Raw genomic sequence first — 12,588 nt, 5'->3', positions numbered from 1 at the left:
AGACTACCTGGGGTCTAATTACACGTTTTCCAGCCCAAATAAGCTGGGCCCAGTGAGTTCATGGTGTCTGTTCACACAGCAAACCAGCAGGACCCCCCCACTCCTGGTTTCGTGTATCCCTGGCTACTAACACCCCCACCAACCTCCTGTCCCGTTCTTCGCAAGCCACTATATATTTGTGTCGTATTTCCTAAATTTTAACAGTTCCCTCCCACAGAATATATATGGTCAAAGAGGCGAAACCCTCTAGCGCTATCGTGCAAGCCCCGCCCTCTGACCCAAAGCTTCCGGCTTCCGCCCGCGCCGCCGTTCCACTTCCGCTGACTCCAGAGGTTAGAGGTGACAGGCAAGATGTCGGCTGACGGTGGCTTTGAGCGGTTGTTGAGAGGAGCATCTTCGTGACAAGCTCGGCGGAGGGGGCTGAAAGGAGCCGGATCGAGGGAGCGAGTTCGAGGCGGCGGCAGATTGGACGGGGCCGGGTGTGGGCGCCGAGGGAGCCCTGGCCGCTGGGCATGACTGTCGGGAGCGAGGGGGAGCGAGGTGTGGGAGGTGCCGGAGGCCGGTAATACCCCGCAGCCCCCGGGAAACCGGGAAGCCAAGCTCGGTGGGAGCGCTTCATGCCGCCAACTGGTTTAGAGCCCGCCAGAATGAACAGGAAGAAAGGAGACAAGGGCTTTGAAAGCCCAAGGCCGTATAAATTATAAGTATTTTTTCATCTTCCTTTTCTCTTCTAACTTTTGTTTTTATTAATTATACTTGGTGATTGCTTGAAACTGCCTTTGTGAGCCTGGGAAATCTAGTAGGAAACTAAAACCCATTTACAGTGATGGAAATGGTGTTTGTTGGATATCGTGTATGGTTTTGAATGACAGGGTTATTCAACAGATTTAATGTCCTTTGCTGGTTAATAGGTGTTTTTTTGTTTTTTTTTTTTTTGTCATATATATATGTGTGTGTGTGTGTGTGTGTGTGTGTGTATCTATATACACACACACATTTTTTTTATCTGTTTATTTTGAGGGAGAGAGAACACGAGCAGGGGTAGGGGCAGGGAGAGAGGGGGGAGAGAGAGAGAGAGAGAAAGAGAAAGAGAAAGAATCCCAAGCAGGCTCAGCGCTGCCCCACGGTGGGACTCAATGTCAGGAACCGTGAGATCATGACCTGAGCTGAAATTAGGAGTATGACGATTAACCGATTGAGCCACCCAGGGGCCCTGATTGTGTTTTTCTTAAAGTACCTTAATGTCTTTTTTTTTCCAGAGAAATCTTTTTCCATTTGTTTTGCTCAGTTTAAAACATGCAATTACCTTAATTTGGAGGATTTAAAAAAAAATTTTTTTTTTTTAACGTTTATTTTATTTTTGAGACAGAGAGAGACAGAGCATGAACGGGGGAGGGTCAGAGAGAGGGAGACACAGAATCGGAAACAGGCTCCAGGCTCTGAGCGGTCAGCACAGAGCCCGACGCGGGGCTCGAACTGACGGACCGCGAGATCATGACCTGAGCCGAAGTCGGCCGCTTAACCGACTGAGCCACCCAGGCGCCCCTAATTTGCAGGATTTTAAATGGAAAAATTAAGTATTGTGAGCTGGTTATTCCTTGTTTATACTTGAATAGGCTTATGCTTTCGTTTACTAAAAGTACTTTTTTTTTTTTTTTTTTTTAATATACAACCCATCAGGTCGTCTGCATCAACAACATAAACTTTCAGAGAAAATCTGTTGTGGTGAGTATGTTCTCAACAATTATAAGCAGTAACAAGTCCCCTTTACAATATTTAGAAACTTTCACTTCCAGATAACTGTGTTTCAAGAGTAGGTGAGATTTGGGATTCAGATATGTATGACTCCAAGGTGAATAGCCTTGCTGCTATACTGGCTGCCTTCTCAATTCTTCTTTCTTTCTTCTTTCCTTTCTTTTTTTTTTTTTTGTTTCCGGGTTAATATTTTATTCCATTTAATCAGTTGTGGAATGTGAAAGTCTGTATCACCAAGCATTTTAGAATTGTGAAAGAAACAAGAATAAGCCCATAGTGAAATTTCTTCTGTGAAAAAAAAATTAAGGTTAGGGCTCTCATTGACTTGACTTGGCTGCTAGGAGGCCAGTTTTCTTTTCTAATTCTTGGCTGACCTGGTTTAGGTAGATTGCTTTGTAAAGTTTTAGATAAGGTGTTTGAAATCTAGTAAACACCACCCCTTCCCTTTAATACATATGGATTGCATAAATATCCTTGGAATATAGAAGTCTTTGGCTACCTAAGTGCTTAATTTGGGGGGACTTGTATTAAATAGAATCTTAGCTGTTTTTATTTATTGTTTGGAGGTGTGTGTGATGGCATGAAATTCCCCCCAGATGTTATCCATGTATTCATATGTTTACTTAAGATGAGCTATATAGTTAAAACAATGGAACCTCTTCATAGGAATCTTAGAATCCTTAAAGGTTTATTAAGTCCCATGTCCTCAAAGAAATTTCTCAATCAATATTCCTTACATATGATAACAGCTGACCCTTGCACAATGTAGGGGTTGGCGTCCCAACCCTCCGCACATTAAAAAATACGGGTGTACCTTTTGACTTTTCAAAAACTTAGCTACTAATAGCCTGCTGTTGACCAGAAGTGTTACCAATAACATGAAGTCCATTACTGCATAATTGGTATGCTTATTATATACTGTGTTTTTATAATAAATATTGAGAAAGAACATGTTATTAAGAAAATCATAAGGAAGAAAAAATACGTTTACAGCACTGCACTGTATTTAACAGGACAAAATCCATATATAGGTGGGCCTGTACAGTTCAAACCTGTGTTCAAGGGTCAATTGTATTTACCTTGTACTTCACAGAAGGATACTTTAGGTGTGTTGTGTTGTATGAATTGGGTAGGGAAGATAGGAGAATTGGGGAGTTTAGTTAAGAAGTTATTGTCATATTCTTACAATGAAGCCCTGAAAGAAAATAACAATAGTGAAAGTGGTATAGAAATAGAGTTGATATGGTTGACTGAATTATAGTGAACATTTATTGAGTATATACTATGTATGAGACTGTTGTAAGGTTTTATGTGTATGACCTCACTTAATCTTCACAATAACCCCATGAAATAGATAACTATTTTACCTTTATAGTTCAAGCAGCTGAAAAATTTCAGACTAAGTAACTTTCTTCAGGGTGTAAAGTTAGCAAGTGATTGAGCCATTTAAAAAATTTTTCTTTTTTTAAAATATTTATTTGGTTTTGAGAGACACAGAGTGAACGGGGGAGGGGTAGAGAGGAAGGGAGACACGGAATCCGAAGCAGACTCCAGGCTCTGAGCTGTCAGCGCAGAACCCAACTTGGGGCTCAGACTCATGAGCCGTGAGATCATGACCTGAGCTGAAGTGGATGCTTGACTGACTGAGTCACCCAGGCACCCCCATTTTTTAATTATAGATGATCTAAGAGCCACCTGCAGCTCCTTTCTGTCATTGTTTCCCCTTTCAACCTCCTCTGCCCCTGCCAAATTGAGAGATGGAAAGGAATTGCAGGTAACGTTTACTGAGAATGTTAGGAAGGAGTTGTGAATGATTTTGGGGTTTCCCACTAGAAAAATTGGTTGGATGGTGTATGGATTAGGGTCCCAGAAGGAAATAAGCAGCATATTCATGTAGGTTGAGGGAAAGTAGAAGAAGACTATTTAGAAGACACAGGGTTAAGAGAAACCAAGAGATGGTAGGGCACACTAGGTTAGCAACAAGGAATAGTTATTACTTCTAAACCTGAAAGAACAAAGGAAGGAAGAAGTTACTAGAAACTATAGTAGTTGTCAGAGTGACCTTATAGGAGGTGTGGCCTTTGGTAGAAGAATGAAGCTACTGCCTTCCTTAGCTGGATAGGGAGGAACCTGGAGGGATAAATGTAATGGGCTCACTTTCCTTCCCCTCTCCAATTTTCTCCTTGTGCTTCCCATTTGACCACCCCAACCAGAAGCTGAAGGGCTGGTGCCCAGTTAATGCAACTCCTGGGGTGTATAGTGTATTAGGAGGGGCAAAAGGAGAATATCTAGAATAGTCTACCCGTTTTGCCCCCAAGCCATCCTTGTTTTTTGTTGAGAAGAAAAGCTAGTGTTCCCAACACAGGGGACTTAACGAAGTCTTATCCGCTATTGCAGAGGTTGGCAATGGCCAGCTACCTATTTTTGTAACAGATTTTATTTGAGCACAGCCACACCCATTTATTTATATATTGTCTAAAGTGCTTTGGAGCTACACTGGCAGAGTTGAGTACCTGTGACAGAGACTATGTGGCCTACAAAATCTACTTACTATCTGACCCTTTAAGAAAAAGTTTGCCAATCCCTCACCTAATGAATTCACATGAGGATATGGTAACTCATCTCTACTCCCATGTAAGGTATTAGATACCACCAGTAGCTTTCGTACAAACTAGCGGAAAGAAAAGTGGGTAAGAGAATGTGAAACTTAATTGCTAGAGCCACTGTTTTCTTTAGCAGGTGTCAAGGCCAAAGTTGATATAGACCACTGTGTTACTCTTCCACCTATTCCATTTTTCCTTTTTCTTCTGCCAACATTTCTGTTGGTCTGACCTAGACCTTCATTCCTGTAGGATCTACATCCTTGCTTGTCCTGTCTTTTTTGGGTTCTTACAGTTTTCCGTTGATTAGTGCTATTGGCCAAGTGACCCTGACATGCATTCTGTGAATCTCTGTGAACCGCAGATATAATTGTTGTCCTTACTGTATAGCGGAACCTTAGTTCCTGTTTGGTAATTGAGATTAGTCATTCCAGTCAGTATAGTGACCCTCTCTCTGTTGGTTCCATAACATGAGGAACCTAACGTGGCCAAGTGACAGTCTCAGCTTCCAAATGGAACCATGATTATATGCCCTGGTGGATGCATTTTTCTGTTGGCCAAACATACCGAACCGAACACAAGGTTACAAAGATAGCAAAAATTCCTTCCGTGGTTTTTTTGATGCAATAGTGAGAATAGTCACTCCAATTTTTACCTTTTGGTTCGCAGATCTATTTTGGCTTTGGAGAGATGTCTCTATATATATGGTACACTAGTTAAGACAGCATCCTGTTGTAGGTCTCTGAGTTGGTGCTGTAATTAAGCCTACAGCAGTTGATCATGCCAGTGCTTCTGGATAATCGGGTACAAGATAAAACTAGTAAATTTTGTATGTAAGAACCCATAACCACACTTTCCTATACACTAAGTTGGAGGTATGTATGAGATAATACAATGATATATAAGATTTTCTGTAAGTATGTTGTAGTTAGGGAAGGAAAATCTAGAATATGTGTCTGTTCTTGTAAGGGCATATCATGTTCTTGATATGAGCTGTCTGATGTAGTCATTCTACCAAGTGATTAACTGGTCCTTCCAGTACCATATTGGATGCTTAGTATGATCCTCTACTACTGGTAGTGGGCACTCAGCAGTGGTGGTAGTCAGATCATCTTTGGTGTGTATGTCGGCGGGGGGAAGACCATGTTGTTGGGCTCATGCATAGCCTCCATTCTGCCTCCGTGACCACTTTGTATATCGAGCAGGGTGTCTAGGGAAAGAATCTTTGAGATCTATTTCATCTTGCCAGTTGGTTTTTGAGGGTCCTTTCTGCCGTAGATGCCCTCTGATGGCCATTTATGTGATAATAACATGGATATTTTCACATTATACTTGTTCTGAGAAATCCATTAATACACGTCTTCTACCATCTTCTATTTTCAGTCTTTTAAGTTTGTTCTTACCAGGTTCCTAACCATCCTGTTAGCAATTGCCCATGGATCAGTGTAGTTGTGTACTTTAGGTCATCTCTACTACAAAGAGTGTACAGCCAGACATATTTCCCAACGTTCTGTCTGCTGTACGACTTTCTTCCACTGTCTCCCAGGGTCACACTTCAGTGGTATTCTTTTTTTTTTTTTTTTTTTTTTTTTTTAATGTTTATTTATTTTGGAGGGACAGGAGACAGCACAAGAAGGGGAGGAGCAGAGAGAGAGAGACACAGAATCTGAAGCAGGCTCTAGACTCTGAGCTGTCAGCACAGAGCCCAATGTGGGGCTCAAACTCATGGACTGAGAGATCATGACCTGAGCTGAAGTTGGGCACCTAACCGACTGAGCCACCCAGGTGGCCCAACTTCAGTGGCATTCTAATGGCAGCTTCCACCCACTTCCAGCTGGTCCTAGCATCCTGTGAGCTTATTCATAATTCAGGCTTGTGCTTTGTTCTATTCTGTTAACTGAACAAGGGGAACTCTCCTTGAGGCCCGAGGTGGAAATTGAAAGAGAGGTAAAGAAGCAGTGGAAGAAGTATTAATGGATTCCGAGCACCTGCTCATGCTGTTGCCTGTACTTTATGACCCTGCTTGGGTCTGGGTCAGATGTGTTGTCTTTTTAAAAGTGGACAACTGCTGCACATGCCCACTTTTGTTTTTCAGAGCTTTATATTACACTCAATCTCATCACGGTCATTTCAGGTAACATAGTCGTTGGGAGTCCCGTGGTCATGTTTGAGTTTCTACTGAAGGGTCTAGAAGCAAACCAGTAGTTGCTTTGCAAATGGAATATAGTTGGTGACAGGAGAGGTTGTGGTTTTCCTCTCAAACCTCAAGAATTTGCACTGTCATTGTTTTGGAAAAAGCCAGAGTCTGTACAGCATCTCTATCTGCAATGGGCATTTCAAATACCATACGATCTGCTGAGTCATAAAGCCCAAATAGCAGGGCAGCTTGAACCACAATCTGGACCTGCTGCAGGACGTTTTCTTGGTCTGGACCCCTCTCAAAGCTGACAGTGTAATAGGTTGCCTGGTAAGCGGAATGCCCAAATGTATATATTGCCTCCAGAATTCAAAGAAGCCCACCAAGTTTTTTGTCCCTTCCTGAGCAGTTTTTTGTACCTTGCTGAGCAGTACAGAATGAAACAACTTATATTTCATTTGGAAGGAATATTTTTATATGCCTCAGAATACTGGAACCTTAGAAGCTTTGTTAATGTGACAGGCTCCTGAACTTTAATGGGATTTAACTTTCATCCTGTGCCACCCTTGTTTTTATTAAAACATTTGGAGAATTCCTTTCCCTTCCCAACAGGTCATGTTAGCATAATGTTGTCAATATAATATACTAGTATAATGCTTTATGGGCTATCTTGGAAGCAAGGTACTTTTGGACTATGTTTTGATTGAGCAGGAGAGTTGGTATAGTTTTTAGTTATTAGGTGACAGTGAAGGCATTCTGATGTTTTGAAAGGCAATCTGTGATTTTTTTTTTTCCTGATAAAAATTCTTTGGGAAAAAAACATTTGTTTGATAATTAGCTATGATACTAGTTACCAAGAGCTATGCTGATTTGCTGTATAAAAATACTACATCTATAACTGGTTTAGATTGACAGATTTGTGATAATTCACCATCATTCTTTGAAACCTTGACTTTTGCATTGGCCAAATAAGTTAAGATGTAGTAAGCATCTTCCAAATATTAGAGGGCACTAATCTCTGCAGTTCCTCAAGGGATGTCTAGTTGCTTTGATTTACTATAGTTTCTAGGACTGGTGGAGTAAGCATGAGTCCTACTCTGAAATAGCCTTGGACTGTTATCCCCTTTAGTACTTGACCTCCAAAGACTTCCAGTATGACTACCAGACCATGGTAGGGTTTTGGGACTCCAGGGATTGTCAGTTCAGAATCAAGATAAGACAACTCCAGAATAAGGGCAAAAAGTAGTTTATTTGAGTGTGATGTAGATCTCAAGATTTTAAAGTATATGTCAGACTTGAACATGTTTATAGGCACAGGAAAAAATCCTGTACTAATAGGATAGGGTAGTTAATAGAGCGGGATTTTTGAGAATACTGCAGAGTATGGCGCCCAGTGGATGGCTGATTTTTGAACAGTTAGGAAAAGATATATACATGTAGCTGGAAGGCAAGAGAATTGATACTTGGCAGAACAGTGGTTGAAATTAAGGATCTGCAGTAAATGGAAAAGAAGGTGCTGTAAAAATGCCAGGAAGGACTGTAGTAAGAAACTGGAGGAGGTCCAGGAACAGGACTTCATGTGGTTGAACAGGAAGACTGAGAAGTAATAAGAGGGGCAGAAGGATAAGCATTGTGGACACTCAAGTTTAAAATGTCAGCTTGGGAGTAATTCTGGGCAGTGATGATGTATCTTTGGAGTGTAATCTTGATTGCTATCCTGTAATAGAAGTAAAGATTGTAGGAATTAAGGTCAAGGAACTTTGAAGCAGGGTTACTGTATGGATCAGATATATCTACATTCAGATCACTTAGAGTTATGGTAGAGATGGGTTAGAAAAGTTGCATATGAGCCTTCAGTGAATGTTGGGGAATTTGGGAGGTAGTAATGAAGAGGAATAGAGGCTTGTGGATCTGTATGGGATGACTAAAGGAAAAAGAAATACAAAAGAATAATAAGAACATTTCTTAGATGTCCACTATGATTTTAAGTGTTTTCCATGTATTGCTCAGTTGTCTTACCACCAAAAGGTAGGTACTGTCATTATTCTTGTTTTATAGAGGAGGAAATAGACACTGAAAGCTAAAGTAACTCGAGATCATACACTCACTAAGTGGTAGAGCTTGAAATTGAATGCAGACAGTTTACCTCCAGAACACATACTTTTTTTTTTTTTTTTTTTTAGTTTAGGGATAGAGAGTGAGCGAGAGAGAGGGGCAGAGGGAGAAAGAGTGAATCCCAATGCAGGGCTCTAGACCCTAGACTTGGACTCAACCAACTGAGCCATCTAGGCACCCCGTAAACCATGTATTTAATAATGACATACTGCCCTTACTCTTATAGCATATGCTATATAAAATTCTATGAGTGGTCTAGAGTAGCACATGAAACTAAAAGGTTTTCTGTTTTCCCCTCTCCTAATTTACAGCGAATGAAAGAATAAGTAGCTTCTTGTCAAAGGGGTTTCAGGAGACATTTCATCTAAGGCTGAAAGGTAGAGAAGGAATTTTTCAAAAGGTTGAATGGCCCAGGGGAGGTTATTTAGAATAGGATGGGAAGGTGGTCAGCTGTGAAGTGGTTGGGAGGGAACAAGGAGCAAGCAGAAGAGAGTAAGTGAGAGGTTACATGACCAGACAAGCTTGCAGTAATGCCAGTGGCCAAGGACGACAGAGAGTGGAGCCTTGTGGAAGTTAATGGGTCTGAATGTTGCAGGCAGATAGAGGTTAGGGCTCTAGGTGGTGTCAGAGACCAGATGATATGAGGAGACTGGGCTTTCCCTATCTTCATGAAATATACTCCATTCACTGTTTTGTTATTGTTAACCTTAGTCAAGAAAGCCAAATCCTGTTCTTCTATCCCCACCCATGTAAGCTTAAAGCACTTTCCATAATTTTTTCTATTACAGTACACTTTTGCTGTTTTGATTCTGCTTGCTTGCTTTCAGCTGATCCGAGCTTATTTATGTAGATTGGTCAATGGATTGCTGATAGGCTAATTAAAAGAATTTTGGTCTTTTCCCCTCCAGTTGCTGATAGTTTATGCCTTTAAACACAGAGCTTTTCATTAACAGTATTTTGGCCTCTGCTCTTTCTGTTCTCATTTGCTACCGTGCAGCTCTGTGTAGAGAGTCTAATTTATGGATGTATGGCTGTCTTCTTATTTGGGAAGTGGTGGGGAAAAAAGGGCTGCAGAATGTCTGTGCTTTTGAGCAGTTAGGCTAAGTGTTTTATAAAAAAATTCTTGCATGTTATTTAAAGCCTTGTACAAGAAACACGGTATAGTAGGATTCCACTGGAATCGTTTAGATGTAGATTTGAATGTCATTTCTCCACTTATCAATTACATAATTTTCTTAACTTTGTTAACTTATCTGTAAAAAGCATAAAGTAGTACTTTTTTCAGTTCATAGAGAACATATGAAAGTATCTAGTGTAACATCTGGCACACAGTGCTGCTCTCTAAAGCCATTAGAATGGTTATACTTGAGCCCTCTGTGGTTGCTGCCTCCATTTCATCTTAGCTATTTGTGTTGCAGGTTCTGAAATTTTCCTGTTCAGTTTGCAGCCCTTGAAATGCTATTTCATGCCTTCCCATATTTCACACTTGAGTATATCAGTTTTTTAACCCATCATATTAAAAACACTGGACATATGTGTCATGTTCCATTGACCCATCTTTCCCATTTGATTCCCATTTTGGAAGGCCATGTTCTTTTTTTTTTTTTCTTTAAAAATGTTTATTTATTATTATGAGACAGAGAGAGCGACAGAGCATGAGTGTGGGAGGGGCAGAGAGAGGAGGAGACACACAATCCGAAGCGGACTTCAGGCTCTGAGCTGTCAACACAGAGCCTGACGTGGGGCTCGAACCCACAAACCGCGAGATCGTGACCTGAGCTGAAGTCGGACGTCTGACTGACTGAGACACCCAGGCGCCCCTGGAAGGCCATATTCTTTTTACTCACCAAACTGGTTTTGATTCTCTTTCTGCTCTTTTTTTTTTTTTTTTTTCCTTCTTCCCTATTTGAGTTCCAGTCTGTCTAGAAAGCCTTGTATTTGAGAGTGTGAGTCCTTTTACTTTTTTCTGGAAGATGGTCCAGTTTTCACTGATGGTGAATGTGAATCACCAAGAAGATAAAGTCTATATAATTCATACCTGTTCATTCATTAGGACAATAGTGTTTGAAATGAAGATACTCAGAGAACACATATATATGTAGCTATTTGGGATTCTGTCTCTGGAATGTAATAGAAATAGTGGTATAAGTAAGTATAAGTAGTAGAAATAAAAAAAAATATTCTAAAACCTACCAGTCTTAATTATAACAAAGTTATTATTCTTTATCATTGCAGGGATTCGTGGAACTGACTATATTTCCCACAGTTGCAAACTTGAATAGAATCAAGTTGAACAGCAAACAGTGTAGAATATACCGAGTAAGGATCAATGATTTAGAAGCTGCTTTTATTTATAATGACCCAACCTTGGAAGTCTGTCACAATGAATCAAAACAGTAAGTTTTATACCTTAAAGTTGATATTTCTAACAGCTATATATTCCCTATATTATTGGATTAATCTTTTCAAAGTACTTTTCTTAGATTATTACTAGGCTCTGAATCCCAGTTTTTTTCCTAATTATAATTTCTGTTTTTTTTATAATTTCTTTTATAATTTTTTATAATTTCTCTGCATATTTGGTTCAAGAAATTTTACTAGTTCTACCCAACATAGTAAGTTACTGAGTTTCCTTTCTTCAGATTACAGTTTTGAAGAAGTATTATCTGAGAATTAAAAAAAAATTTTAAGCCATTTTTCTACTTTTAATATTTTTTAAAAATACTTTATTAACATTAATCTTCAATGGGTTAGGTGGTTGTTGTAATCCTTAGAGCAGAGACTACTTCAAAATATTTTATAAAATACTTTGACTGCCTTTGAATGTCATATAAAAATACTATGTCTTAGATGTCTCTTCACTTTAAATATTACGTCTACTTCACTTTAAATATTACATTTTTACTGATAAAAAAACTTGTTTTTTTATCAGTAAACATGCTGTTATGAGCAGTTTTGTGTTCTACTCTTTTCATTTAAATACTTTGTCTCCACTTTTCCACGTATGATAGTCTTCACTCTCTATCATTTTTATGGTCAGATAATATTTCATTTATTCAGTATATTATAGTTTGCATGATTGTTTTCCAGTTGTTTGGCATTTGTGTCATTTCCAGCTTTTGAGATCGTAAGTGATGTTGAGTGAATATTTTGGCATAGATAAGGTTTTTTCCTTGAATTATTCCTTTAGGCAAATAGGATTACTTACTATTCTTAAGACTCTTCTTAGTATTTTACTTCATTGTGCCCAGTAATATTTGTATTAATTTAAGTACTGTGAACTATGTTTGAGGGCACTTGCTTTTTCAAAGTTTAGAAACCATTGGATTCAACCATGATTCTCTGTTTTGGAGTAGGGTGCCAAACCTTTATTATAAACTGTTTTTAGTCAAGATATTATTTTAACTAATTGCTGCATTAAGGCAGCAATTCTTAAAGTGTGATTTCCAGACAAGCAATATCAGCATCACCTGGAAACTTGTTAGAAATGCAGACTCCCAGGCATTGCCTTAGATCTACTGAATCAGAAAGTGGGGATTTGGTCCTGCAATTTGTGTTTTATTTGTTTTGGTTTTTTTTTTGGTGGTGTTTTTGTTTTTTTAAGATTTTATTAAGTAATCTCTACACCCAACGTGGGGGTCCAACTTACAACCCCGAGATCAAGAGTTGTGTGTTCTACCAACTGAGCCAGCTAGGTGCCCCCCTGCAATTTGTGTTGTAACTAGTGTGCCAGGTGATTCTGAGAGGCTAATTAATGCCTATGAGCCATTGCCTTAAGGGTTTACAAGGGTTGAGACAGGAGGCTTATTTTTAGACATGTTTTTGGTCCCAGTTATCATTGGTTTAGAATCTTTCAGACTCAGGGAAGAGAAAAGAAAATGCTGTTGGAAAAGTTCGGGGAATCTCTGAATTACTCCTGTAACTTCCCATTTCACAAACTTGAGTTGTTGAAATTACATTGCTTTTTCAGCTACACTTGTA

The 12,588-nt window shown here is 39.5% G+C and overlaps 1 protein-coding gene across 5 annotated transcripts in view; it reads left to right on the top strand.

Moving 5' to 3' along the window:
* Positions 1–333: 333 nt before the first annotated feature.
* The window catches only part of TAF2 (TATA-box binding protein associated factor 2), a 155,331-nt gene continuing 143,076 nt past the window's right edge, over positions 334–12,588 (top strand). For all 5 annotated transcript variants that reach the window (XM_042923296.1, XM_042923294.1, XM_042923293.1 and 2 more), the window contains exons 1-3: positions 334–700; positions 1,671–1,725; positions 10,843–11,003. In XM_042923296.1, the coding sequence (XP_042779230.1) occupies positions 618–700; positions 1,671–1,725; positions 10,843–11,003 (299 nt within the window). In that variant the 5' untranslated portion in view covers positions 334–617. The remainder of the gene's footprint in view (positions 701–1,670; positions 1,726–10,842; positions 11,004–12,588) is intronic.

Source organism: Panthera leo, chromosome F2 (assembly GCF_018350215.1).
Source record: "Panthera leo isolate Ple1 chromosome F2, P.leo_Ple1_pat1.1, whole genome shotgun sequence".
Classification (NCBI taxonomy): domain Eukaryota; kingdom Metazoa; phylum Chordata; class Mammalia; order Carnivora; family Felidae; genus Panthera; species Panthera leo.
This window is presented reverse-complemented; position numbering and strand designations above follow the sequence as displayed.